The sequence below is a fragment of the Poecilia formosa genome, unplaced genomic scaffold (genome assembly GCF_000485575.1).
Source record: "Poecilia formosa unplaced genomic scaffold, Poecilia_formosa-5.1.2 Scaffold16, whole genome shotgun sequence".
NCBI classification, from domain to species: domain Eukaryota; kingdom Metazoa; phylum Chordata; class Actinopteri; order Cyprinodontiformes; family Poeciliidae; genus Poecilia; species Poecilia formosa.
The window spans coordinates 1,929,803-1,957,540 of record NW_006799955.1 but is presented as its reverse complement, the minus strand read 5'-3'; the positions used below and the strand labels follow the sequence as shown (position 1 = coordinate 1,957,540).

General features: G+C 39.4%; 5 protein-coding genes across 9 annotated transcripts; 2 read left to right on the top strand and 3 right to left on the bottom strand.

Annotated features, from left to right (window-relative positions):
• Positions 1-127: 127 nt before the first annotated feature.
• cfap210 (cilia and flagella associated protein 210) lies at positions 128-20,878 on the top strand. Of its 3 annotated transcripts, none has more exons than XR_001661435.1 (9): positions 128-1,176; positions 2,714-2,910; positions 3,007-3,180; positions 3,263-3,468; positions 3,582-3,959; positions 4,348-4,540; positions 4,619-4,783; positions 4,874-5,580; positions 20,867-20,878. XR_001661435.1 is itself a non-coding variant. In XM_007546445.2 (9 exons), exons 1-9 carry the CDS (start codon positions 1,125-1,127, stop codon positions 5,225-5,227), a joined length of 1,638 nt encoding a protein of 545 aa, XP_007546507.1. In that variant the 5' UTR covers positions 129-1,124; the 3' UTR covers positions 5,228-6,001. The 3 variants fall into 3 exon arrangements, 2 of the variants coding, with proteins under 2 accessions (XP_016524115.1, XP_007546507.1); XM_007546445.2 differs by lacking the exon at positions 20,867-20,878 and having other exon boundaries at positions 129-1,176; positions 3,582-3,738; positions 3,820-3,959; positions 4,874-6,001; XM_016668629.1 differs by lacking the exon at positions 20,867-20,878 and having other exon boundaries at positions 4,874-6,001.
• Positions 5,890-12,083, bottom strand: ppig (peptidylprolyl isomerase G (cyclophilin G)). Its single transcript, XM_016668628.1, has 13 exons — positions 11,928-12,083; positions 11,322-11,395; positions 10,410-10,484; positions 10,210-10,317; positions 9,479-9,523; positions 9,302-9,389; positions 9,153-9,182; positions 8,931-9,070; positions 8,613-8,789; positions 8,339-8,522; positions 8,159-8,249; positions 7,819-7,958; positions 5,890-7,430 (listed from the first exon to the last, which is right to left on the bottom strand). Exons 2-13 carry the CDS (start codon positions 11,377-11,379, stop codon positions 6,527-6,529), a joined length of 2,040 nt encoding a protein of 679 aa, XP_016524114.1. The 5' UTR covers positions 11,380-11,395; positions 11,928-12,083; the 3' UTR covers positions 5,890-6,526.
• On the top strand, positions 12,169-18,978 carry fastkd1 (FAST kinase domains 1). Of its 3 annotated transcripts, none has more exons than XM_007546443.2 (15): positions 12,169-12,620; positions 13,075-13,525; positions 13,611-13,679; positions 13,929-14,054; positions 14,385-14,783; positions 14,866-14,976; positions 15,520-15,651; positions 15,724-16,210; positions 16,729-16,843; positions 16,926-17,054; positions 17,148-17,279; positions 17,358-17,471; positions 17,735-17,879; positions 18,473-18,587; positions 18,670-18,978. In XM_007546443.2, the coding sequence occupies exons 2-15, from the start codon at positions 13,191-13,193 to the stop codon at positions 18,751-18,753; spliced, it is 2,493 nt and encodes an 830-aa protein (XP_007546505.1). In that variant the 5' UTR covers positions 12,169-12,620; positions 13,075-13,190; the 3' UTR covers positions 18,754-18,978. The 3 variants fall into 3 exon arrangements, with proteins under 3 accessions (XP_007546505.1, XP_007546506.1, XP_016524113.1); XM_007546444.2 differs by having other exon boundaries at positions 13,071-13,525; XM_016668627.1 differs by lacking the exon at positions 14,385-14,783.
• On the bottom strand, positions 19,682-23,104 carry klhl41a (kelch-like family member 41a). The gene is made up of 6 exons (XM_007546441.2): positions 21,947-23,104; positions 21,724-21,881; positions 21,539-21,646; positions 21,251-21,436; positions 20,089-20,235; positions 19,682-20,006 (listed from the first exon to the last, which is right to left on the bottom strand). The coding sequence occupies exons 1-6, from the start codon at positions 23,030-23,032 to the stop codon at positions 19,895-19,897; spliced, it is 1,797 nt and encodes a 598-aa protein (XP_007546503.1). The 5' UTR covers positions 23,033-23,104; the 3' UTR covers positions 19,682-19,894.
• Positions 23,105-23,648: 544 nt separating this feature from the next.
• On the bottom strand, positions 23,649-27,534 carry bbs5 (Bardet-Biedl syndrome 5). The gene is made up of 12 exons (XM_007546440.2): positions 27,346-27,534; positions 27,021-27,103; positions 26,873-26,938; positions 26,655-26,704; positions 26,431-26,558; positions 26,214-26,349; positions 25,986-26,081; positions 25,284-25,346; positions 25,074-25,208; positions 24,580-24,663; positions 24,303-24,326; positions 23,649-24,218 (listed from the first exon to the last, which is right to left on the bottom strand). Exons 1-12 carry the CDS (start codon positions 27,405-27,407, stop codon positions 24,117-24,119), a joined length of 1,029 nt encoding a protein of 342 aa, XP_007546502.1. The 5' UTR covers positions 27,408-27,534; the 3' UTR covers positions 23,649-24,116.
• Between the last annotated feature and the right edge of the window lie 204 nt (positions 27,535-27,738).

The following is a 27,738-nucleotide window of genomic DNA, read 5'->3' as shown; positions in this document are numbered from 1 at the left end:
AGAGAAAAGCTGACTAGTACTTTGATAGGTAATGTCAACTGAGGCTTTTGCGATAGCGGTAAAAATTTCCAACAGTTAGTTCAAAAAGCAGGAACAAAACACAGAAACGCTTAACTTTAATTTTTCAACATATTTTAATATGTCATTCACTCGTTCACACTCAAAAATAATGCACAATACCTCTTGAAAGATTATTATTGCACGACTGTTAACGTAAAGACAGCCACCATCCACAGTGCAGGGGCTTGCACTCATAAAAGGCTTGAAAATGGCTAATGCTTGCAGATCCGTAAAAACAAAAAAACTAACAAAAAAGAGTCCGCTGTAAAAACTGTAAATAATCAAGTTGGAACCTAGACAAGGCAACTACTTTTAATTAAAGATTGTTGAATAACATATATTACAGCATTTGTTGCTAAGATCATGCTACCTAAATTGCAAGTCAGGGTTTATATGATTATTTGAAATGAGTACAGCCAAGACATCCACTATTTAATGATCCAAGCTTACTACTGGGATTGTTATTAGTGTTATCTATCAATATTAATAAAGTTTAGGTCAAACATTCAAACCAAAACTGGTCATTTGAAACTTAGCTTAACTGATTTGGATTTGATATCAATGGAAATGGCCAGTAAACTGAATTGAGATGACCTCTGCTGGGCTACAGTGCTCCCTGTAAACAAACTGAAAATATTAACCATGTAGTTCAAAGCATATTATGCAATAAATTATCAAAATGTTTACTTAAATATTTATTTCAGAATAGTAGCACGTTAATTATGTGGATGTTTTAATGACTTCAGTGTTTAATTATAAAATGTATGGCGTTTTTAGCCGTCACACTTCTGCGGACTGTGATTGGTTCTTCGGTTGCCTAGATACAGTTCAACAGAAGCCGTGTAGAAGGGTCACCCGAATATTAAGTTTCATCGTGAACAGCTTTTGATTGGTTGTTTAGGTTGGGACGATCTTTGCGATTGGCTGTTAGTAAGAACAGCTGAATTTATACCCATTCGGCGATGGTCTTTAGTTTCGGTTATTTGTAACGCGACAGTAATCCTTAACATTTCAGTTTGGGATTTATGATTTAACGAAGTTTAAATCGACTTCAACAACTAGATATGGCGTCAATGGCTCCGTGCGATGGGAGTCGCAGACTGTTCAGTAAAAGCGGTGAGAATTAAATAAAATATCCAAGGTTTTGCAAGTTTAATTGGTGTTGAGCTGTTATATGGTGACATGTTATGTCTCAATAGACATTATGTTACCCAAATCTAGTGAGCTAAGTCTAATTTGCGTTGCAATTATGTGTCTCAGCAAAGGGAAACCGAAAATCTTCTACTTTTAATGAAATCCTGATTTGTTATTCTGTAAATGTTTGCATTATTAGACTTCTAAAGGTACATTAGAACTGTTTATTTATTTACCAATTTGTTTGCTAAAGTAATACAACTGCATTTATTTTCTACAGTGCCTTTGAACAATACTAACTTTTCAGTTTTTCTGCAGATTACATCACAAATCCCAATACATTTGATTTCGATTTTATATAGCAGACAACAGAATTTCACTTTTACAAGTCAAATTCTGTATTTCTATTCACTACCTTTTAATCGGACACCCTTGCACACTGTGCTGTGATCTCAATGTAAATACAGCTGTTTTGAAGGCTTTTTGGAGTAATTTTGTATATTAAGTTCATCATGAAGACCAAGGGACATACCAGACTGGTCATGGATAATGCTTTAGAGAGGTTTAAAACTGAGTTAGGTTGAAAAACAACAATTCTTCATGTCAATCGACCTATCATTTGCATCATTTTCATCATTTGCTGATGGACAAGGTAAGCATTAAGCAAAGAAAGGACCATGATTACGCTGCAGGAATTGCAGAGATACACAGTTCAGGAGGACAGAACAGCTACTACTAGTTATAGACCTCAGGGTTAGGTTGTAAAGTAATATTCCACACTTAAAACCTCTCACTTTGTCACCATTCTTCTGAAAATGCGTAGAGTATGACAGACAGACTGGGCAAGGAGTGCCACCAAGTGGCAGCGATGCTTTCTATCAGTGGTCCACTGGTCAAAGTGCATGGAAAAATCTATAGAGTAAATTACAAGTGAGTCCTGTAAGAAACCTTGTTAGAGGCGGGAAAAGACCTGAGACTGGTGCAGAGGTCCACCTTCCAGCAGGACAACGACCCTGTAATCATGACCGCACATGATCAACATCAACAGAAAATATGTCCAATAATATGTTCAATAACTGTCCAGCATTCTGTGAGCTTTGAAAGGCATTTGTCTTCTTCAGACGTTACAGTCAATCACATAAAATGCCAAACATCAAGGTTTTTGGTTGCAATGTTACAAAATGTGAAAAGTTTCAAGGGGTTTTTACATAACCCTGTATTTGGCATGATGTGTTGTGTTTTTATATTTGCAGCCCTTTGTCTAGTACATTAGTACATTCTGGGTCAATTTGCCCCTTGGAGGGTTTAGAAAAGCAAACAAAGGGGTTACCATGGCAAAGTGCAAACACTCAGAGTAGAAACCTAAGTCGTTCCACTATCCATGATAGTGATATATCCATGACTTAAAACTGTTTTGCAGTAAAAGACAAAACATGAAAATTACCAATAAAATGTTAGAAACTGGGTCTGTTTTTCTTTTTTTCTTTTTTTATGTCATTATTTGCACTTTTTCAACCAGGAAAGAAAGACAAAGTATTCCAGCCTCCGGATCTCAGACAAATCACCATCCTAAGAAAAACTGGCTGGCACAGGATTCAAGATGAAATGAATGGGGTCGATAAAGAAAAGGAGCATCTTAGAGAGGCAGCCAAACACAGGGAGGCCCTGCACCTGCAGTCAAAGGAAATTGTTAAGCTGTGGCCTGATACCATTGCTGTAAGACTCAGTGTAAAATCTGACATGGGTGTTGCTGTTTCTTAAAGATCTAAACCTGAAACGTGAACCAAACTGTACATTTGCATTTGTTTTCAGGGTAAAAGGCAGAAAAGGCTGGAGGCCAAGAAGATCCGAGAGGAGATGGAGGAGGAAAAGAGGAAAGAAATGGCTGCAGAGGAAGCCAAATACAGGGAAGAAGAGCGAAAAGAGGCCTTGACCAAAGCCAGAACTCAGCTGTATTATCAAAACGACCGGGTGAAAGGATTAAACGTCAGTACAAGCATCACAGTTCAGCACCGTAGATATTACATCTAATTAGATCTGTGACAACTCAATGTTGCTACCTCCACAGCGCGCCCTCCTGCACACAGAGGTGCTGAAAGAGAGGGAGGCTCAGACAGAGCTCAAGCAAAGGATGAAAAGTGCCGCTAAAGACATGGATAAAAAGTTCCTGGAAATAATGACAACCAGAAACGGTGAAGCCCTGAGGAAAGAGCAGGAAAAGGCTGTGCAAAAGAAGCTTGAGAGACAGACAGTAGCAGAAGACCTGAAGAACCAGTAAGACCAAATCCGTCCCTGCAGCCGCACCACTTCACCTCTTTAGTTGGACTTCTTAGTAATGTTGAAAAAAATTTTTTTTAATCTAAATCAGAAATATTTATCTTTTTTAGGATAAAAGCCAACGAGTTTGCGCGGGAGCAGCAGAAGCTGGAAATCAAGAAGGACGCTGAGGAAATCCAGCAACTTCAAGAGCGTTATCAGCGGGAGCAAAGAATGGAGTCAGAGCGGCAAGCAGACCAGAAGAGGAACCTCATGAACGCTCACCTGGTCAATCATAAAAGACGAGACTGTTCATCCTTTGCGTCCAGATTTTACAGTCTGTTTATTTGTATGTTTTGTGTCCCTCAGGATCATCTCAATAACAGGGCACTAAGAAAAGAGCAAGAGGCGCAAAAGCAGAAGGCTGAACAGGAGCAGATGAAACTCTTTATTTCAACCAAGGAACACATGACAAAGCTACGGAAACAAAGAGAGAAAGAGCTATTTAGGTCCTGCAAAACATTAAATACAGTTGGATTTATTTATTACTGAAAAGTTTGCATATTTTTGATATTCAATTTAAACAGTTGAACCCACGTATTCACTGCAGAGAGGGATCCATTTCAAGTCTTTATTTATATCAGTTTAAGTGATTTTGCATCCAATGACAACATATGACCAGCAATGCATAACAGCCATCAGATGGGTTACATAATCATGTGGAAGACTGCTTGTGTAGTTGTGCAGTAGAAAATTACTGATACCAAAATTATTTCTGATGGAAAGTTGAGTGGAAGGAAAAGGTGTGGTGGAAAGATGCACTCGTTGTAGATCATCTGCTAGGATTTCTCATTCGAGTTGCTCATTTGAGTCTTTTGGTTTGTTTTTTTTCTCCAGTGAAGTTCAGCAGCGCAGAGAGAGGATTTTGAACAAGCTGACAGCCACGCAGCAGGAGCAGGCTACAAACGAGGAGCAGAGGATCGCTAAAGCTCTGGCTGAGTGGGACGCAAGACAGGCGCAGCTGCAGCTGGAGGAGGAGCGGAAGAAGTCTGAGATGTTGAAGTCGATAGCTGCACACAGGGAGCTTTTGGTAGTGCAGCATCATTCATAATACTTGACACGATGGTTGTTTTAGAAACAACTTTCTAAATACAAATTTTTTTGTCAGAAAAAGGAAAAGGAGCACCTGGATAAAACTGCAGAGCAGGAAACCCGAGATGCTCTGGAGGCAAAGAGAGAAGCCGACAAAATATACGCCAAGAAGCAACAACTGAAGGCTGAGAAAATGAGAGAACAACAAAGAAAATTGCACGACTTCAACGTCGCACAGACGGTAACGGCTGGAAAAACTCCACCACTACCCGCTTCAGCGTTTATGATTGCTGACGTCTGAACGTGAAACCTGGCTCTCTCCTACATGCAGGCGGAAAGAAGCGCCAGACTTCAGCAGATGAAAGACGAGGAACGAGAGTTCGAAGCAACGAACGCAAAGCTCAGCGCTGAAGAAGAACTCAAGTTTCAGCAGTATTCACAGCACATCATCAAGGCAGCAGCAGAGGCCAAGAGAAATTTGATTCCACTTTACAAAGCCACGAGAGAAGGAGCGGGAGGTGGGCACGGCCCCGTTTTCAGCGGCGTCAGGCCGAGCTACCTCGTCCAGGACAGCACTGGGGCTCAGATGCCCAGATACGTGTCCATCACCACAGAAAGCATCAGAAAGCTTAATGAGGCTGGAGACATTCACGAGGCGAAGAAGAGACTGGGCTTCACCTGGTGAAAATTTTTTTTAAAGATTAAAACTAGGGCTGCAACTATTATTTTGGTGATCAATTATGTTGTTCTTTAATCAGATAAAGTGTGTTGATTTGCAATTATCCGTCACAGATCAAACGTCGGTACAGCAGGGCTCACTTCTTTCAGGGTGCACATTTGCTTCATTGTATAACTGAATTCTGTTTGGTCTCAAACTGAGATGTTTTCAGACGGAAATCTGGAAAGATTTTAGGTAAAAAGTCTAACTCTGGGATGTTTAGTCTTGAATTTAAGTTTTCCATTTCCTAATATGGATAATATTTGCATTAGTAGATTTTATCCTTTGTATCAGTATTTGAATGTTGTGTCCATTTCCTTGTCCGATATTTAAAGTTTTCCTGAACTTCTTGGAATATCTGCAGTAATTTCAAAGTGAACTTTTACATTTATAGTTTAAAAATGGAGAAAACCTACAGCGATTATACAGTATGTTGACCAGGAAAAGCTAAGAATCTAAAATAACCAGCGGTCAACATTGAGCAGATAAGCAGTTTTATCTCCATGTATCAAAGTCATCACCAAGACACAGTCTCAGCCAGGTGACATCTTCAAGTTTAGGTTTTTATTATTGTCATTTTGATTTGAAGTAATGTTTTGGACTCTTACAGGATATAAAAAACAAAGAAACCAAGCTTTATAATTTAATCAGCACTTCCACATTTTCTTCCAAGAAAGAAATTGTACATTTTTTTCCATTCTAAGTAAAGATGACAGAATTACAGTAAAGGTTTGGCAGAGTAACAAAAAAAAACAAAAAAACAAAACAAGTATCTCATCTAAATAAATCAAACAGGGATGAGCATGCAAGATAACCTTCTTTTCCAGGTCTTTTGCTTAGTAAAAATGGAGAGAAGTTGCAGTAAAATATTTTTATTTTTAACTAAACAGACTGACAGCAAGGTTTCTGCAAAACTAAAATAAAAAAGAATCAAATCTGTGTGAGCTGTTGTGGTCATGTGAAATTAAAATATTATTGGGTACTTGCTTCTTATGTTCACATTAAACGTCAGCTCTGGATCATTGTGTTTCTGCCAGCCTTACAGGTTCCTCTAACCAGCTCCATGATTAAAACAACGCTCTTTCAGGTCCAGCTAGAGTTCGCACGAAGCAGCAGTTTGTAGTTACACATGTGAGAAGGTGTTATGTTAGTTTTTTCCTCTTTTTTTTGATGTCTGCTCCAGTTTATATAAGCTGGAGATCTGAACAGAGGACTAATTATGTTTATCTGCAGGTGGAACTAACTTGTTAGTTAAAAGCAAAGTGATCAGTCGCTGTCGGAGCTGGAACTAGAGCTCGACCGACTTTTCTTGCAATCTCTTCTATCTTTGCTTTTTGTACTATCCGGGCTTCTCTTGTCTCTGGATTTCTTTCTCTTTGTAGACTCGGGACTTTTTCGGCTCTTCCTTTTTTCTGCTCTATCACTGTCGGAGCTGCTGCTGCTGCTGCTGCTGCTGCTACGCCGCCTCCTCCGATTGGTAGAGTCCCTGCTTCTGTCATTTCTTTGAGAAGATCGATCTCTGCTGCGGTCTCTCCTACGGCTTCTGCTCCTGGAGCGCCTACCTCTGTCTCTGGTCTTACTCCTGTCTGGACTTCTGGAGCGCCTGTCCTTCTCCCTGGATGTTCCTCTTCTCTGTTTCTCCCTCTCCTTACTCCTGCTTCTTTTTCTGGCCCTTTCCTTATCTGTTTTTTCGTCTTTATCTTTGTCTCTGTTTCTGCTGCTGGATCTTTCCTTGCTTGCTGATTTTGCCTTTGTTTTCTCCTGATTCTTTTCTTTACCCTCTTTATGCTTCGTATCAGATTCCTTGCCTTTACTTCTATCTTTACTTTGATCTGCCTCCGGTTCTTTTTCTTTTTTATGTCCTTCTTTGCTCCGTGAGCGCCCTCTTCTGTCACTACTTTTTTGCTTATTGGCCTTCTCTCTGCTTTTTGACCTTCTACTCTTTTCTCTGCTTCCACTGCGACTGCGGGACTTTTCTTTTTTCTTCGCTTTGTGTTTGCTGTGATGCTCATCCTTCTCTGCAGTACTGCCCTCTTTGCTTTTAGACCTGTGAGACCGAGTTTTCTTTTCCTTTTTGCCCTCGGCTGTGTGTTCATCTTTTGTGTTGGACATCCTTCTCTCTCGTTTTGGAGCCTTAGCTTCTTCATCCTTAGCATCAATAAAGTCACTTCTGTAATAAATAAATGGAAAACAGTAAGGTAATGGACAATTTGATATGTAACCCAAAATTACATCTCAAGTTTTTAGAAAGATTTCTGAATAATATTGTCTATTCCTGAATGGTCTGAAAATATTGAATAACCTAGATGATCTTAGCTCATCAATATTGTTAATTTTACGTATGAAGGGACAAAATTTGTTGATTGTACACGTCAAATAAACAAATCGTATCTGTAGTTTGTTTCAATTCATAAAATACATACCTTTTAATGATGAAGTATTTTATTAAAATTCAGTATGTTAAAAGCTATAGCTGTCCCTGCAACCTCGCACCACCCACACCCTGCACACGCCCTCTTTCTGAAACTCCACCTGTTCATAAAGTAAACCGTTCTTACTTGTCCCCCTTAATCCATCGCTCTCTGGTGACTGCCCTCATCCTCTGACGCTGCATCTCCTGGCGCCAGTGTGGAGGAGTTTCGCTACGCCGGTATCGATCTCTAGATCTTGAACGAGAACGTGATGGAGTTCGGTACCTCTGTTGGAAGAAATAAAATTAAGATTTTTTTTTTGTCTTAAACCTGGAACTGCTTATGAGCCAAGTATATCCAATTTAAATGTTAAAAGAAATAATACAAAAGATACACGGAAATTTGAATAATGATGCATTATATTTAAAATTAAAGTAATGATTTTATAGAAAGCAGAAATATTTTAGCTGAGCTCTTCGAATCTTACCCTCGGTCCCCTCCCTTTTATCTTCCTTCCTGATCGAGTGGTAACCTGAAATCGCCTCTGATATGGTGACTGAGAATTATATAAGCCAGCGCTGCAAATGAAGAAAAACAAGATGGTCAAGCAAACACAGTACCATTACTTCAGGTTTTCCTTTCTTGCGACAGCTTATGAAACACTAACTTCTGTCTGGATCTGTCCTCTTTTTTCCTCGGGTCCTTTTCGTCCTCCTTGTTTGGATTCTCGGCTGGTGGAGGACTTCTCCTCATGAGGAACCGGTTCTCTGGGATGGGAGGGATTTCTTCAGGCCGTACAGTGGAGGTCACCTCGTCTTCTTGTTCTTTCTCTTCAGCAGTTTCCTCAACAGACCTAGAAAAAGAAAAATTCTGTTTTAGAAGTAGCTTTTTTTTTTTTTTAAATAAACATTAAAGTCAGAAGTCATGCAAAAATATGATGTACTTTTTCTTTTCCTTCTTCTTTTGCTTCTTTTTTAGCTTTTTCTCTTTCTTTCGCTTCTTGGATTCTTTTTCAGATTCTTCTGAACCCGAGGAAGAATCCGAGGAGCTTTCAGAATCAGATGAGCCACCGCTGGAGCTGGACGAGGCTTTCTCTCTTTTTTTATCTGCTTTCTTTCCTTTAAAAGACAAAAAACATAAGAAAAAAAAAGAACGATAAAATATGTTGTTTAGGGCGTTTATACTGGTATAAACGCCCTAAAATCAGTTTTAGGGCGTTTATACCAGTTTTTTATGAAAACCCAGAGATCCAAACAAACCTTTTGATTTCGGGATGAGCTCTCCGCAGTTCAGAATTTTCACTTCAGCGTACGGCCGGCTGTTAGGATCCGTTTTCTGGTTCTCCATTGTTTGAACAACTTCTTGGCCAGAAATGACATGACCAAAAACCACATGGACACTAAAAACAGACGAGGTAAATCAAATTTTATGTTGACAGCACAATCAGTTTGTGTTTAGAAATAAAATCAGGTGCTTCTTACCCATCCAAATGAGGCGTGGGTTTTGTTGTTCTGAAGAGTCAGAGACGGTCAGTGAAGAGAATCGCCAATGAATGTGTAAACTTGTTCGATAAGTACTACCAAAAAATAAAACTGACATTATTTATAAAAAACAATAAAAAGCCACTTACATGAAAAACTGTGACCCATTTGTATCTTTGCCCCGATTGGCCATAGACAGCAGATAATCTTTGTTGTGTTTAACAGCAAAGCTTTCATCTAGAGGGGAAAGGAGAGGATTGTTCGGCCATCTTGAAGCCAACAGTGTGTTTGATGACATCACACAGCTCTGATGGTGGCTTCTTTACCTTCAAAAAAGCCTCCATAGATGGATTCACCTCCTCTTCCATTTCCTGTGGTGAAGAAGAATAAAGTACAATCAGATGCTAGTTGCTTACAATTCATTAGAAGATATGTTTCTCATATGTTCTGAAATAAAGGTATATTTTACCACTTATTTTACCCTGGCCACTTCTTCTCTGAGACCATTTATGTATACTGATGTTCAGTGAAAGAAGCAACATTTTTTACTAAAAAAAACCCTTCTTAGTGCTAAATTATTGACAATAAGAAAGAATGGGATTAATTGCGTTAATGTGCTAAAATCCATGTAATTAATTAATCAATCGATGAAAACGTGTTAAAGTCCCATTCCTAGATGTTATTATTATTCTGTAGAGAACAGAGAAAAAGAAATATTTGCAGAACCAAATTATATTTTTTCATACTTTTCCAGACCAGGAGTATGCGTGAATAAATTTAGATACTATTCCAGTCCTTGTATGCGCCTGTATTTACAAAGTTGTTTCCACAAATTAACTCGGGGTAATAATAAATTGGTTTTATTTATTCTATTTTAGATGTTAATGTAAAAATTAACACTTTTACATGAGTGACATTTGTTTACAAAATTAAGAGCAAGTGGAAGACGTGCAGTGACAGGAAGAAAACGGTCAGTATTGGGTCTATGTTGACATTATACATGAAGCTCAAACCAGTCTACACCAAGTATTTCACTCACAGCCTTTTTATATCTCACCTTCGCTGAAGTCTCCTCCTTGAATCATGAAGTCTTTCACAATGCGATGGAAAAGGCATCCTTTGTAGTGCAGGGGCTTCTGAGTTCCTTTGCCTATGCCTTTCTCGCCTAAATGAAATAACAGTCCATTGTCATAACTGATTTGTAACATGAAGATGATCAATTCGTAGAAAAAAAAAGAATGTGGAGAAGTCCTTCACCTGTGCAGAGGCATCGGAAGTTTTCACAGGTTTTGGGGCAGATGTCTGAAAATAACTCCACCACTATTCTGCCAACTGTGATGAAGAATCAATAAGTTAGAAGTGAGTCAGGATTGAATACTTAGCTTTCGCTGTTTTTGGGAGACATATTTAATAAATATAGTTTAGACCAATTGTAAAGTTTTAATAATTTGAAGTTTTAAATATTGAATTTTTTTTTTGATTTTTCTCCCAGTCAATCCACCAACAACAACCATGTTTTGGACTCATTAAACATAAAGTCTAATGAACAGTAAGTGTTACAGGGAGCAGAAGTAAAAGTAAAGGACTTCTGATAATTCAACAGTCCAGAGCAGCAGAGAGTGTGTAAAATAGGTGAAGAAGTCTGTGCAACCAGGTTGGAGTGGGTGATGAAAAGTGGTTGGAGTGATGAAAGGGTATCGGCAAGAATGAAAGGAGAGTTGTACAAGATGGCAGCGAGACCAGTGATGATGTGTGGTTTAGAATCAGAGCCAATGGGGTAAAAGACAGGAGGCTGAACTGGAGGTTGCAGAGTTGAAGATCTTGAGGTTGTATTTGGTAATGACAAGGATGGGCAGAATCGGGAATGAGTACATCAGAGAGACAGCAACCTTCAGATGTTTTGGAGATAAAGATGGGCAAAAGGATGCCGAGTTTGGAAACACAAGGCAGGTGGGTGAGAGGAAGACCAAAGAGGATATTAAGAAAACAGGAGGTTAGATGTAGTGCGGGTGGAGGATGCAGAGGATATGAATAAATGGAGAAGGGAAAAGCCGAAAAAGAAGAAAAAGCTTGAAGATGTATTTTTCTATGTAAAAGGACAATCTCGCAATCCCATCACCTACTGTTGATTTAAAAAAAAAATAAAAATACCTTCTACATTCCTCTCACCTAGAACATTACTGATCCCGACGTCAAAGAAGCAGCGAGGGCGAACCTTGATCCCCATAGTTTCTCCCAAACACCTGCAGTTGAACCAAACAAATGAAATTACAGGATGAGCTTAAATTTACCTCTGAGCTCTTTATATTAAACGCAGAGAATGCACGCCAATTACTTAAAACTTAGCAAATAAAAAAAAACTATTGAGTGCTGAAAGCCTACGCTGTAGCAACATATGGATTAAGATATAATTGAACAATTTGAAGCTGAATTGTTTCTACGTCTCTTTACGACTAGCTGGTTAGCTTTAGCTACATAGCGCTTTGGATCTTTAGAAATGTTGGAGCAGTTTCGTGGATACTTGAATAGAGAGACTGAATATTCCATTAATTTCCGTTTATCTACTGGTTAGGTCTGCGGAGTGCATGCATAGTCACACTGACACACGATCTCCCATGTAGGCCCCGCCGTTAGCATTAGCCAAAAAAACTCGCCTAATGTCTGCAGCAGCCATACACGCACACAGAAGAGGTTTGACAACTTCATGGGAGCTTTTCGGTTTCACTACTTTAGAAAAACAGACAAGTATACGTAGATAATGTAACAATACTTAACCTGGAAAAACAAAAATTTCAGTCCATACAGCGAGAAGTTCTTACAAGCGACGAAAAGCGTATTTTCATTCAGAATTGAGCTCACTGTTTTCTAAAGATGGCGCGGCAGGAACGTCAACTGGTGTCTGCCTAGAGTGGCGAGCCAGTGAACGCTTGGGGGAATTTTATGCCCTGAAATTTTCCTGACAGGAAAAATATTCCCAAAGAAGCAAAACCGTTCTCTCAAAATAAAGCGTACAAACCTTTTACAAACATCACATTGTCTGATTTACGTTATTAGAACCACAAGGCAAGAGCTATGAAAGCAACTTAATTAAGCATTTGAACAATGGTTATCACCAGGTACAAGCGCTTGTGCCTGAAAACTAAATATCAGGGAAAATAAACCACTGACCTGCATGACCTGCCACGGAAGTAAAACTTCTCAGCACACATGCTATGTAATTTTGACTTTGAGGCATTTTAATGACTGTTTTACTTATGTCACAAAGATAATGCTGTTTTTCTTCTATAAATCTAGAAAACCAAAAGATAAATTACACTTATGCAAATATGGAGGTTATTTAAGGTGATGTTCGTGTACCCACGTGAGGATCTGGTCTGTAATCTGAATTAAAACTCGTATTTTATGACTTAAAGGAACTGTTTATTCGACTCCACTGACAGATACGATGGCCATGTCCGACTGAACTGTGTAAGTACTTGCATGTAACAATTAGTCGTTGACCTTAAGCAAAACTTAGTTCATTTTTTGCAAGTATGAAAATGACTGATCTAGTACTGTTTATGTATTGCAATTGAAAAATGTAATAAATTATTCTGTATACCTAATTTAATTGATAAAATAAGACCTGAACCACATATTAAACACGTACTCAGTTAAGCTACATTTGTTATGTACTTGTTAAATAAAGTTAAACATATTTTGGACACGAATCCATTAATATGCATTGATACAAAACTATGAAAACAGCCAGCTTCTTAAAATTCCTAGTATGGTGTTGGGGAATATTTTAATGCTCCGAGAAACTGAATTTTGAGTTTCACTTAGCTGTTTGCCAAAATCATCAAAAAGAACAATAAACCTTGTGACTTTCAATGTATTTCCTGCCTTTTTCCCTTTATTTATTTATTTTTTTACAAGACAGGCCTCTGAAGGAGCATCATCTTACCACTCATGCGCCGTTTTGTGATCTTGCCTCCTCTCCGCTGCACTGCAATGAAGACCTTAGCGCACACCTAGCTCACACCCAGGTGTGTAACCATGTTCAGACTGCAGTGTGTGAGGCCCTGTCTCAGAAGACTCCTCCATCTGGGTGTGGGGAGTAGAGACCATGTCCTGGAGGGGCTGCAGGTTTGCTCCACTGACGACCAGGTGCTTGATGTGGTGGGGAAGAACAGAACCAAGCTGACTGTGGAACACGTGAGCTGTGCTGTGAGGATGCTGTGGGATTTTCAGAAGGAGAGACCTGAACTGCTCAGGACTGTCCACCTCATCAAGTGCCACCCGGAGTTCCTGACCCTCCGGGTTTTGGCGGAGAATAAAATTTCTCTGATGGATGACTTAACACTGGTCAACATGCTTTATGTGTTCCTCAGGTATATAGACTCTTTGCTTAATGACTATTTATTGAAATTCCAGTACAATACAATACAATATTACCTACTGCTCTCTCTTCTGCAGGCTGAGTGTGGAACCACATGACAGCCTTGTGCAACAGATGGTTTCAGAAGCTTGGCGAAGAGTAGACGGGTATATTTTAAATAAATTTATATCGGTTTCTTTTGAATTATAAAGCTGATTAGATAAAGCTGCCAATAAAATACACAGATGATTCCCAAGTGGAATGTGAAACTATTTGTCATAGCCATCCCCCCCAAAAAGAGCAAATTCAGAGTTATTAAATTCAGCACAAGCATTTAAATCAAATGAAAGTCACTGAAGCCTTAAACATTTGGTTACTTTGCCATTTGTTTTTAACACATTGTGTTTTTTTTGTAGACTTCCTATGTCATCTCTGTCAAAGTTTGCAGTGATTTTACATGATCAGCTCCTCCATAGCAGTCCTCTGATGGGTCACATCACCAACATTTTGGACCAGAGGTTATCATCCATAGACAATGCCAGGTCAGTCATGGTGTTGGTGTTCATTTACTTAATATTTAACGAGGGGAAAAAAAGAGTAAGGGATATTTAAAACAAAATCATGCAACACTTTTCAGGTTTTCATTTGTAAAAGAGAAAATTAAACCTAGATGTATTTTTTTTTCCTCACTTCACAACTATCCACTAACTTTGTGTTTGCCTCTTACTTAAAATCCCAATATACTCATTTGACATTTGTGTTTGCAACACGACAGAACATGGAAAATGTAAAGGCCGTATGGATGCTTTTACGAGACACAATTGCTTTAGCAATCTCATGTTGCACACATTTGGTGACATTCGTCTCTCCAGGGTTCTGGCGGCTCTGATGGTCAGCGTGTCGAACCTTGTGTCCACGCGGCTGCGGGACGCTCTAATCAGCAGGGCTGAATGTCTGCTGGACACAAACAATCCCCTGAATTACAACACTCCAAGAAGGATGGTGCAGTTTCTACGCAGCGTCAAGTACACTCACCGACCCTTGTTGGATAAGTGCAACGAGATTTTCTTGCGCAACATTCCCAGACTGGACGCTGAGAACCTCAGCATCATCTTGGGTCTGTATCAGTCCCTTCAGTTCAACAACTGTGACTTCAGGCTGGCAGCTAAAGAAAGGCTGATTGAGCTGATCGACACAAGCACAGACCCTTACACCTTCTCTAAACTTTTTGCCGCTCTGGCACCAATTAGCAGCCCGGAGATCAGAGAAAGGTTGGTACTGCTGAGTGGAAGTTATCCATTCATCCAATCTGATGAATGGATGTTGTGTACTATGTTGTGTACTTCCTCTCAGGTTGGAGAACACCACCTTCCTGGTGGCAGATGAGTTCAGCGCTCAGCAGGCTTTGGCCATCGTCGAAGCCCTGGAGGAGAGTCAGAGCAGAAACCTTAGTTTACTGAACAAGTGAGTTTATTTCCTCAAAAAAAGTAAAAATAAATAAAAACAGCAAAATCAGTGGCCTTGCCTTGTTTGTGGGACTTCTCAGCATGTTTAACATTTGTTTAAACTCCTTTGAGGAAACAAGTTTTTCTTGTTGCAGCGTGTTTTAGAGTTGATTCCACGCCTGGAAGCAGAATATCTGAATGTTTTTTGTTTTTTTTCCATTTGCTCCATCAGCAGAAGCAATATTTGTGATGGTTCCACATTTTAAATATGTATTTTGATTTTGCATTTCTTAAGAGTATATATATTTTTGAATTAAGATATTCGGAATGAGAAGGGAGAGAGTCAGTACTTAGTCGTTTGCTCTGAAAAACTCATAGAAATTCTTCTCTTTTATTACCATGTGAGATTCTTTATTGACATCTCTGTATCCTCCAGACATCCTCCATGGAAGCTGCTCTTTCTATCAGTTCTTCCTAAATATCCTGTTTCCTAATTAAACACATGAATGGATTAATGGTAGTTTGTATTTTTTTTTTTAATTGCTTCTGTATTATTTCCCAGAATTACATCAGTGATCCAGAAGAAGCTCCCTGTCTACAGATCGGTGGAGGTGGCCCGGATCACCCAGGCCCTGTTCCTGTTGCATTATCAGAACCCAGAACTCTTTGCTGCCCTCAGAACCATTTTGGTCAGGTTAGTGTTTATTGACTTACTTTTAAGCATTCCAGTTTCAGAAGTGCGCTGACAGGCGTTTTTCTGTCGCAGCTTTTTGCAGCGCAGCTTCTACCCCTATGAGGTGACCATGCTGACCAGGGTGCTCGCCATGCTGCCCAGCCCACGGCTCGACGAGGGCGTGGCCCAGCACGTGGACAACGTGATAGCGCAGTGCAATCTCAGCGAGCTCAATACCATCTCCTTTGCCGTTGCCAAGTGGATACGGACTGATCCGTCGTACCGACACAACACCCACAGCAAGTACGTCCGCCTGCTGCAGCGGCTGAGCCAATGCGGCCGCGAGAGGCTGCAGACGGCCGACCGGCTGGACCTGGTGCTGGAAGAGATCAAGTTCGCCCCAGGAGAGTGGTTCGAGGAGATGCTGCTGGAAGAGACGTTCGTCACGCTCAACAGGATGATCGATCAGATCAACCCGAGCAACATTGCTGACTTGGCCTTCTTCCTGACCAGAATCAATCGACTTAATCCTCCACTGATGGAGAGAATCGCCAGTGTGGCCATAGAACACATTGACGAGGTACCGGAGGACACAGCCTAACATTTAATCCTGGATTACTAGCGTCTGCATTAATTAGGCCTGGAACTAACAGTTATTTTAGTGATAGATTATTGTAATAATTAATCAGTTCATTGGATAAAAATAAAAAAAATTGGGACATTTTGCAGGTTTTTCATTTAACCACTTAAGCCTCTTTTTTTTATACAATATAAGAAATGCATTAAAATCTGCAAATAAAGAAATAATTGCATTTCTTTTTTTAAATAAGAAAATAAACACATTAGGTCATTGGTAAAACATATTTAAAGAAAAATATTTTTTTTTTTATCCTAAATGCAAAATGCATGTATTTTTTTTGTACAGTTTGGCTTAATTACTGCTCTGACTATGTTGTTCTTTCAGCAAATGGCCTTTTTTAGAGTCTATATATTCCAGCTAACTATTAATTGATTACGTAATTAGTTGACAGTTATTCCAATAATTGATTAATCTGATTGTTCCAGCCCTAATATATATTTTTTTCTTTTCTCAATAAGATTCACTTCTCAGCCACATACCCCACTCTTCTACCATTTTCTGTCCTGAATTATGAGCCTGCTCACGTAGATGAGCTTTATGATGTTTGTATTAAGCGCTTCACTCCTCACATTAGTAAGTAAAATGTCCCAGCACCAATTTCTACTCTTTGATTGTAACTCTATACACTCATAATCTTTTACTTATAATGTTTTAGGCTCCTTTGACCCTCATCTGCTTGTCCTCCTGGCATATTGCTTGGCTCTGGCTGACCATTTTCCCGAAGAACTAATCAGAGAAATCTTCAGCATTGGTTTTCTTGGAAAACTGGACTGCCAGCTGGAAAGTATGATCAGAGGCCCGCTTCTGCATGTCCAGCATGAAAAGTAAGTAAAGTCTTTGTCCAGCGGGGTGAAATGAAGTGTTTATGTTCCTACAGGCCTGCATGATTCCCTCAAGATGAGGACGAAACAGCGCCTCATGGAGCTCAATCGGGCCGTGTGTCTGGAATGTCCGGAGTTTCAGGTGCCGTGGTTTCACGAGCGTTACTGCCAGCATCTGCAAAAGAAAGGTGAGCGATCGGAGCTAGGCCTGTTTTCCTGTTTCCTTTTGAAATATATTAAACATTTTCTGTGTAAATGTGTTTTAGTGAATGGCTCCGTCAGTCCAGTGCAGCAGCAGATCCACACAATGTTGGGCGGGGTTCTTGGTGGCATTAACTTTGTCCGAGCAGCCGTCGTCACACCGTATTTCTACACCATAGGTGAGTATAGCAGTAATATTGTCCTTTTTTTTTCCCCCCTCACCGATAAACAGAAAAGCTGCACATACAATATTCCTACCCCTCAAACTTTTTCGAACCACAAACTGAAGTATTGTAGTGGGATATTATCCGGTATTAGTGCTTTGTGAGCGTAGAAAGCGAGATTGATGTGTAAGTTTAAGTCTGTGTGACAGCGGTTCTTAAAGGGGTGAGAGGTTTGCTTTCATTCTGGGGTGTGTGAATTTTATTCTTTGCATTTTCAGATTTCGAATGTAAACTAGACAAACACTTGAAGCCGTTGCCTTACTCTGGGCCGAGCACGCTGCAGATCTCAGAGAGAGGAAAGGTTCTGTGGGACTCAAATTCACTGGAAAACGCCCGAGATGAGCTTCCGGCAGGAGCTCATCGGTGAGGATACACACTTTGTGTGCATCTGGTTTGTTTTTGTACTTTATCATAACAAACACAAATAAAATATATACCAAAGTCTTCATTTGCAACAATATTGACACTAAAGGACTGAAGCAGAAGCTTCCATGAACAGAAGGACTGCTTTAGACGTCTCCGCTGCGTTCCCCCTAACCTGTCATGATGCTCTCTAATTTTATCCAAAGGTCTTCACAGAACAGCTGGATTTGTTCTGCGATTAAATTACACACAGATGAACTCTGAAGGCAAATCCTTACTCTAAATTTTATTTGGTGATGTCAGAGTAAAAGGGGGCTAAAGACAAAGGCATATCACACTTATTTGTTGAAAAAAATGAAAGCAATGAATAATTTTTCTTCCACTTCACAATTGTTTTGACATGTCGCATAAATTCCCAATAAAATGCATAAAAGTATTTGGCTGTAACTTTTTCAAAGGCTCTGTATTTTGGTGTAATGACTGGATATTTACTTCATTTTCTAAAGATTACCCACAGAATACAGCCTGAAAAAACTATTAAAAATGAGATAAAGCCACCGATTCATTTATTATTCTTTTTTTTTTATTCATAGCGTCGCTATCGACTTCATGGATTCCAAGTTTTTCTGCAAAAACTCTCATCATATGAAAGGTGAAGCCTTAATGAGAAAGAGACACCTTGAGATTCTGGGATATCGTGTTGTTCAGGTAAGAACATTAGCCAGTGCGGTATAGAAATGATCGTCCTACAAACATGAAAGTGTGTGCTTGTGTCCTTTATCCTTCCCAGATTCCTCACTTTGAATGGAACTCCATGGAGCTTTCTACACCCCATGCATGGAAGAGGTATCTCAGAAAGAAAATCTTGGGATAAATTTCTTCCTGTAGCCTTATTTATGTGACAGTGACACTTAACAACAGCTTTTGTAAAGGTCGGAGCAGATTATCTGAACAGAAAGTGTTACTTTAGAAGGAGCTCCTTGTTTTTAAGTAAATGTGTCTAGCTGGCATGAATCTACCTCATTCATGTTGAGTGACAGTGAATTATGTGCTTTTGTATTATTAACTTTAAAAAAATAAAATGGGAAGTGATACCCAGTGTTTATTGGATGGGTGAAGGTTTATAACATGAATTTATCTTCATGGTGTTTTTGGCTTTGAAAAGTAATAATTTGTTATACATGGTGTTTTTTTTTGTTGTTGTCAAATTTTACAATAATTAATTTAAATTCAAATCTATTCAGTTTATTTATATGGCAATAGCTTAAAAAGTTTTCTATCCCAGCAGATGGCATCAAGTCTTTGACTTGCAGAAGTCACTTCACCTAAACGAGCATACAGTGGAAGAGCTCGATTTTTATTTCACCGATTATCTTTCTCATACTGTCACACTTTAGCCATGACTCTAGTGGCTTTTATTTTATAGTAGATTTATAGGAAAGAGGGATGTAAGAGAGGTAACAGATGTGCGGCAAAAGTCAACAGGCCGGAACTCGAACCCGTGGCGACCATGTCAAGGACCGGAAGTCTCCATACACGGATCACGTCCCCTGTGTCAACACCACACTCAACATAATGATAATTTTAACAAATATGTTGAAACCCAACTCATAAAAAACCCATTAATTTTTATGTAGAAAAGCAGCTTGAAAGGTCTGATTTTAAAATCAGTCAGGAAACTCAGAGATTTGTCTCAAATATATAAACTTTATTTTACTAAGTGTTAAACTTAAATCCGTTTATTTAAGCTAAGTTCTATGTTGTTGTTTTATATATATATATATATATATATATATATATATATATATATATATAAGATTGATAAAAGCTTTCACAACAATAAGAACAAGTTCCCTAACTGCATAACATGAGAAAATATTTCAACATTTTAATCAAACTAAAATTCAGCATGGATAGTAAAATTATCTGATTATTAAAACTACGAAACCCATCTTCTGCTAGGAGTTTGTAAATAAAATGATCACGACACACAATAATAGCACAACGGTCCCGTGTTACAGTTTGGGCATTCTGGCTGCATTCAGGCGCATGGAGACACACGAGGCCCCAGCTGCGTAACGCATCTCTCTGATCATGCCGCTCCACTGTTTGGAGTCCTCTTCATACCTGATGCAGGCAGTAAAAGAAGTTACTGATGTATATGAAAGGAAAGAATGAACTGACGTGCAGGAGAGAAACCCAAACTTACTGCCAAATGTCAATGACTTCAGTCGGTGCACACTCCTTGTTCTCGTTCTCCACCATGGCAAAGCCTCCCACGGCGTACAGCAGCCCTCCACAGCTCACCATGTTGATCGAACTCCTCTCCTGGGGAAACTCCGTGAAAGGCGACCACCTCCAACAAAACACACACAGTTCTGAGCGCTGGTATTTTATTGATTATTATTTTATAAAATTCAGATTGAATATCCTTCTCAAATCAGTAGGAAGTGATATTGCTTGTTCAGCTGACGACAATCTCTGAGCTACTGAAGAAAATGAAAACTTTCCCCCCGTTTTTCTTGTTGTAAATACTTTATGTAGAATTTGGTTAAGTCTTTCAAAGTGAGAGTGTATTATACTCTCATCAATACTCTATGTATTTTTTCTATCAAATACATAGAAAAAAGATTTACCCATTGATTTGAACATGATTAATTTTATTTGAACATGTTTTTAATTCATACATGCAGTCATATTTGCTTTATTTTGAGGTTTAGTAAACTTTAAAGCTGTTTTTGAGGAATAGTTATCCAGGTCTTTCTAAGGCATGTCAAGTTTTTCATTCAGACATTGCCTGCTTTTTTAAAAAATATTTTTAACATGTTCTTAATTATTATTCTTTTATAATAATGTATTTATTACACTTCATATAATAATAAACAAGAGAGTTTTCTTTTTGGGATACAAATTCCAGCAAGAATCTGATAGAACCTCAGAGATGAATCATCTTCCAGGTGGTTTTCTGATGTATGACAAGTCTTAAGCCAACAGACTGTGTATGTCTGCTAATTTCATATATTTAACTGCATAAATTGTGTCAGTCTGCTATTAAAAAAGTGCCTTAGAAGCCGGTTTCTTTTGCGAGCGTTCCCAACTGGTTCGTAGCCGACCTCAGTTCATCTCCTGATTTTAGAAAGCTTTTATTTGTCTGAATGACTCAGATGTCAGAGTTAAATGGTTAAAACTAAATAAGTGGTCTGACACTGAGCTAAGAATTACTGACCTGAATATTAGATAAAAACCGTTATAATCCAAAGAAACCCTATTTGATCACAAGAGACATGAAGGAAGACTTATAGACAACAGTACAATAACTCAAATGTTTTAAATAATAAATCATATATTTTTAATTAAAACCCAGCACTTACTTGTTGGTCCCAAAGTCGTAGGCTTCGCACGCTGCCGTCAGTCCGTCTTCATTGACTCCCCCAGCAACGATGAGCTTCCCCTTGTGGATAACTGCCCCAAACATGGATCTAGGAGTCTTCATGGAAGCAACCTCCTTCCACTCTGACCTCTTGTGGTTGTATGCAAACATCTTATTGGTTGCTTTACTTTTGGCAAAAAGACAAAACATTGTCCAGGTTGGGTTTAGTGAAAGTCGAGTTTTAATTTAATGGAAGAAAAAAAAAAAAATGTCAACACTGTGACCTCACTTTTCATCGGTTTTTCCTCCCAGGCAGTACACCAGGCCATTCTCGGAGACCACGCAGTGGCCGTGGATTTTCACAGGCAGCTTCTTTGTTTCTGTCCACTTCATTTTTCTAAAAACAGAAGACAAAGAACTGCTTTATGGCTCTCTCTAAAACTATACTCAAAATGTTAAACATGCCAAACCTACTCAGTATCATAGCACATCACGGTGTCGTGGGACTCGTTGGACTGCAAGTCTTTTCCCGCCACAGCAAATATTAGGTTTTCGAATTCCCCCATTGCGAAGAGACACCTGGGGGACGGCATTGGTGGCAGGGCTAGCCATTCAGCAGCAAGGCTGTCCAGCTGGAAAGTATAGACATGTTTTAAAAATGGAGTACTGTTGTTTTAATCAAGCAACACTTTTCTACCTGGTAGAAGTAACACTGCAGTGGGTTCTCTTTATCCTCCTCGTCTGCAAACAGTCCTCCTAACACGTACAGGTTGTTCTTCTTTGTCGCGAGGCTGACATGGTTTCGGGGAATTCGCTCAGACATTGCAGCAAGAAAGCACTCATTCTCCTGGCCGTCGTAGGCCACTGCAGCAGTGTCGTTAATCATGACGATCACGTCTTTAGCGTGCATGCCATACCTGCGACTGTTGTTCAGGTAACCTGGCAGCGTCCCCTCGTCTCCCTCATCATCACCCGAACCCTTTCTCTTCTCGGGCAGCTTCCCTGCAAATGCTTCCTTTATAACTTTGATCTTTTTGAGGAGCTCTGGGTCAGCCTTGATCAGCTCATCCTTCTCCACTTTTTCCTTGAAGTACTTCTCTGGAAGTAGACGGAAGCGAATGTACTCGAAAGCCTCGTCCAAGGATTTTGCTCGCTTTTCTTTGTCCTTTCTGATCCACCTCATGAGAGCCTCAAACACGGCTTCTTCTTTTTCAACATTCAACGCATCAGTGCCAATGATGGCAAAGATCTCAGGTGGGGCGAGATCTAAGAAATCCTCATCTTTGGATATGGTCTCGAAGCGATCGGCGATGTAATCTCTCGCTGCCATGGCCAGCCTGGCACAGTTGAGCATCAGTCCCAGCCTGTAGATGGCAAGGCAGCTCTTCTTGGTGAGACTCTTCTGTAGATAGTTCACGCAAACCGTGAACACTGAGGGGATCTGGAAGCGATTTGCTACAACAAAGATGTCCTGGACATTGTTGTCATTGATGTCGATCTCAGCCGAATACAGGTAATTCACAATCACCTCCATAACGTTAGGATCAAGGTTCTCCAAAACAACCTCCTTCCTGTCCTCTTCCTTGCCATCCACAGAGAAGAAAAGCTCCCGGAAATACGGGCTACATGCTGCCAAGATGAGCTGGTGGCTGGGGATGCTTCTGTCCCCAACCTTTAGGACACAGTCAATCAGCTTATTCTCATTCAGCAGCTCTTTGAGTCCATCCTGCAACAGAGTGCTCTGAAACAGACGGAGGTCCTCTCTCAGCCCTTGGGCGTCCATTCTCTTCAGACAGGAAGGCTGAAGACAGCAAACTACAGGCACACAGGTCTGTAGGCGCTTCAATATAAACGTGGCCTCCTAAATATAGCCCACCAGCCCAACCATGAAGAATTCAGGTTGGCCAAAGTGGAGCTCTCACACAGCTGTCACAAAACCCCTAATAACTGTGGAGCCTCGTCACCTCTACGTTGTTGAGCAGCCACACAGAAATATCACAATCTTTTTAAATTTAGCTGTGGCTTTCTTTTAGAGAGGAAGACAGTTTTAAAAGGAAAACTTACCAGGTTTATTCTCAATGTTGTATATTATCTCAAATCATGTGGCTGACATCTTCTGTGAAGTATTTTTGGTACAATGAAAGCATCCTCATGTTGGCTCAGAGTTCATTGATAGCAGTGACAACCCAGCTTCAGTTTGTGAGATTTGGTAAGACATTTAAAGGGACGTCCTCTAATCAGCAGCCAGGTTGGAGAACTGCAGCCACACCAGGAGGTGGCAGCTTGTCCTCCATTCTTTAAATGTTTGAACAACTTTGTAATCAGGCCACATACAGACCTATTCAGTCTGTGGATGTTTAATTAGACATTAAGAAATGCTACTCCAACCCCACAGTTTACTTAAATAGATTTTATTCTTAAGAGGCTTTTATAGGGTTGCTAAACATTTATATGTTAATACAACTTTATGGCAGACATTTCAGAAGTGAGCAGACTTTAATTATGGCCAAAACATAGAAACTTATTTCCTTTCTTCCATAAGAAAGGAAGGAAGGGTCGATAGGGAGGTAGGAAACAAGGAAGGAAGGAAAACGAGAAATGGAGGAAGAAAGAGAAGACATAAGGAAGGGACAAGAAAGAAATTCCACACTTCTTCAGGCTGCATGGAAACCCTGTTTTCACAGCATTTAAAAACTACAAAAAAAAGCAAAACAAAAAAGCAAACAATTCAAATTACTATTTTTTTTTTACCAGATATGAAATTTGGTACCTTTATAAATTATCTATGCGACTTTAATCTTGGCCTATAAATAATAAATAAATGCACTCTTGTCTGTACATGGAGAACACAGATGTTTCACGTTGTTTTAGCCTATGACTTCCCACAGCCCCTGGAGTGTAAAGCCATCCTTAAGCTTCTCAATGGCGAGGCCAAGCTCATCAGAGAAAACTGCTTCACGGTCTTGTTGCTGTAGTATCACAACAAAGATATCAGGTTCTCGCATTTTTTAAAATGAGCTGAAAACTTGAGTTTATTTCATGACTATATTTACCTTGTGCCCATCAGCAAAGTAGGCCTGAAAAAAAAACAAAAAAACAAAAAAAAAAACACATACAGAGGTTATTAAAGTTATTGCAATCAGCAGTGTATTCTAGTTGTTAAGGTAAGATCATTGTTGCTGGTGAGCAACACAGACAGAAGCACTAAGCAACGTGAACTCTTGTTGGTTTGACATGCATTAGCTCGTAGTTATTGTGAGAGTCTGACAGGCTTTAGGCTCCCAGAGGAGTGACCAGTGTGGCGAAGGCCAGCAGCAGGCTCTCACTCACAGTGAACGCATCGGTCTGTTCGTCAGGCTCAATTTCCACGTCATCAGGAAGTTGTTCCACAGTCAGTTCTTCCAGCGGCTGGGGCTGAAAGCGGCACAATGAGAAATGTTAGAGGATATCTCCAGAATACCTTGGAAAAGTCTTAATACCCCTCAAACTTAAAATTTTAGAGACTTAAACAAAGTAGTGAGTAATTGTAAAGTTCATTGGTGACTAAGCACATTTTCAAAAGCTTCACAAATAAAACCTGAAAAGTGTGGCAGCTTTTCACTGGATCTACAGCTGCAACTCTTTGAGGCGTGACTCTACCAGTTTTGCACATGCACTGTTATCATTAAGTTTTCCAAGTCTTACCACATTATCCCTTTGGGATTTCTTTCTAGACTTTGAATCATTCTGACATATAAATATGCTTGGAGGTAAACCATGTTATTGCTGCCATAGCAATATGTTTAAGGCTGTTGTCGTTAAAAATTACGTCTATGTTCGCCTACCTTTTCCTCCATTTCATAATCCACTCCAAAGATTGGGTTTGTAGAGTAAACTTTATGCAGAGAGTTGATTTCTTTGAGAGCATCTTGCAGCTTCTCCACCGGATCGATTTTAAACCCAAGCACATATCCTCCACTCTGAAACAGCAAGGTCGCTGTTATTATTATATCATAACAGCAAGAAGAGAAAAACTTGTATTATGAGAATGTCACCTGTCGGGAACTTTCAATCACCAGAGCCAGGCCAAACTTTGAGTCTCTTATTCTGATCGACCACTTGGAAAGAACAGAAAATTATTAGTTAAATAGGCCCTAGGCTTACAGCACAGACTTTTTTTTTTCTTTTTGCCATATTCACTCAATAACCATACATTTCACCTGGTATGTTATGCTTTATGACAGTGTTTTTAAAGTGCTTATGCTAATCCATGTTCCACTGTCAAGTTTAAGCAAATTAACATAGTTGGGCACAGTTCCAGAAAAAGGATTTGCTTTTTAAATTTGATTTTTCTGCTATAGAAAGACTTATAAAAAAACAGATTGCAAAGAAAGAAAAAAAAACTATTTTCTTTACATTTTGTGACATGTTCATGAATAAAATCATTTAAATTCAGGTGTGCTGAACCATGGGAACAAAAACTTGAAATTATACAAAGTAATCCGAGCCCACAGATGACTACGGCACACTTCACCTAACTCTTCTTCTAAGCTATCTATCAGTGCCATCCTATACTGCTGGATTATCATCATGTCATATTTATGTCAGAGACTCACTCAATTATTCCTGTAAGAAGGTAAAAAAAAAAGAAGTCCCGATGTCCACTGTAGAGTACATTTATAAATTAGCTGTTTTTCTTGTGCATGAAATGAACTCCTTGGTCTAAGCAAAATCAAGACATCAGAATCAAATCTTACAATCTGTAGGTAAGGAATGCTGACGTTGAAACTCTCGTTCATATTGGCATGCCACACAATCCGAACATTGGTGATAAAGAAGGTTCCCAGGTTACCCTACAAAAGAATATCATGTTACACAAAAATTTTTCATTTCAAATGGTGACATACATAGAATCTTGGATACATATGAATTTGACTTCTACTGTAGTTATGCTCTCTCTCTCAGGTACTGAACAACAGCAGTACCTGATCACTGGAGAGATTCCAAACCCCGTTGATTTTATCATATACTTGCTCCTGAGGCAAGAGTCGAAGCTGCTTGTTTTGAATAAGAGCAGCTCGCAGTTTCAGGTCTCTGTACATCTTAGAGGTCTCATAAGCCCTGTTGCGAAACATGAAATGTCAAACTCTTAATAAGGCACCGACTAAATTTAAAATATAACCCTCCTTCAGTTTTGTTTACCTGTGTACAGCAATGACTGAGGTAAAGAGCCTAGGACTTCCGAGAACCAGGTTGGTAAAAATGAACTCGAATCTCGTGTTGTTGGACTTTGTTAAGATGTAGAGTGCTTCAGTATGACCCCTCAGTTTCTAGAAAACCAAATTAAATTTAGATGTAAAAATGACTGACAATCCACAGGAAAGTTCAAATGAAACTTTAAGAAAGTGAAAAATAAGGTTACTCACAGAGTTTGCAGTCCTTGTTGTGATGTTAATAATAGTGTTATAACCAACAGCTAATAAAAATAGAAAACATCACATTTTACATTTGACAAACTATATGAAATAGAAGTATTGTAGATAAAAATGTTTTATGAAAAGCTTCTTGAGTCAAATCCGAACCTAATAAACCACACTGCATTCAGGAATATTATTTACCATTTCAGACATTTAGTTTTACTCACATAAGTTGACTCTTGGCAGAGCCGAAGAGTGCCAAATGATTCTCAGGTTTGTCACCAAGAGCCGTCCTGAAATAGGGAGACAGTCCTTATTCTATAACTCAAATCACACCAGCTACGCATTAATGGTACACGGGAATGGCAAAGTTACCTCGTTCTCCATTATTTCCTTTCGTATCTTCAATTGAGTCCAGACAATCGATCAACACTTCTCCTGGACGGGTTTTCATCTGTCTGAGCACAGGAAGATGATCATAGGTTATTTATTTAGGTGTAAGAGATCAGTGCAGAAACTCTGAAACCCAGAAAAAAGGTAACTCTGATAAAAAGCTAACATTAAAGAAAATAAATCAACAACCAACCAAAAACAGTTAATTATGGGAGCTATTTTGGATTAGCCATCTAGCTGCGTTCTGGAGCGAAGTGAGCTTGCTAGCTATGTTACGGTTAATATTCCCAAATGATGATTAACTCACTGCGCAGTAATGTCAAATCTAACATCTCTGTCTTCCCAGAGAGCATCTAACGCCGCCGCCATTATCTTTACGCCACCACTCTTAATGTTTTGTGGACATTAACACCCAAACTGCCGCAACAGCAAGAGCTAGCTAAAGCCAATCTGAATAATCCTGCATAGCGTCACAGTCTCCATGACAACAGACGGAAAGCGTAAGGGATAAACCTCCTTAAACGCGCATTTCTAGAAACAGCAGCAACGGGTGACAAAAAATATGTCCAAATAAGATAAATGTAGCACTAAAAATAATGTGTTGTTCGTTTTTAAATAAAATCATCAATCAAACTTTATTTCTAGAGCAACATAAAGTGCTTTGCAGAGTGCTTATCATCAGAATATGCAGTTGATGGAG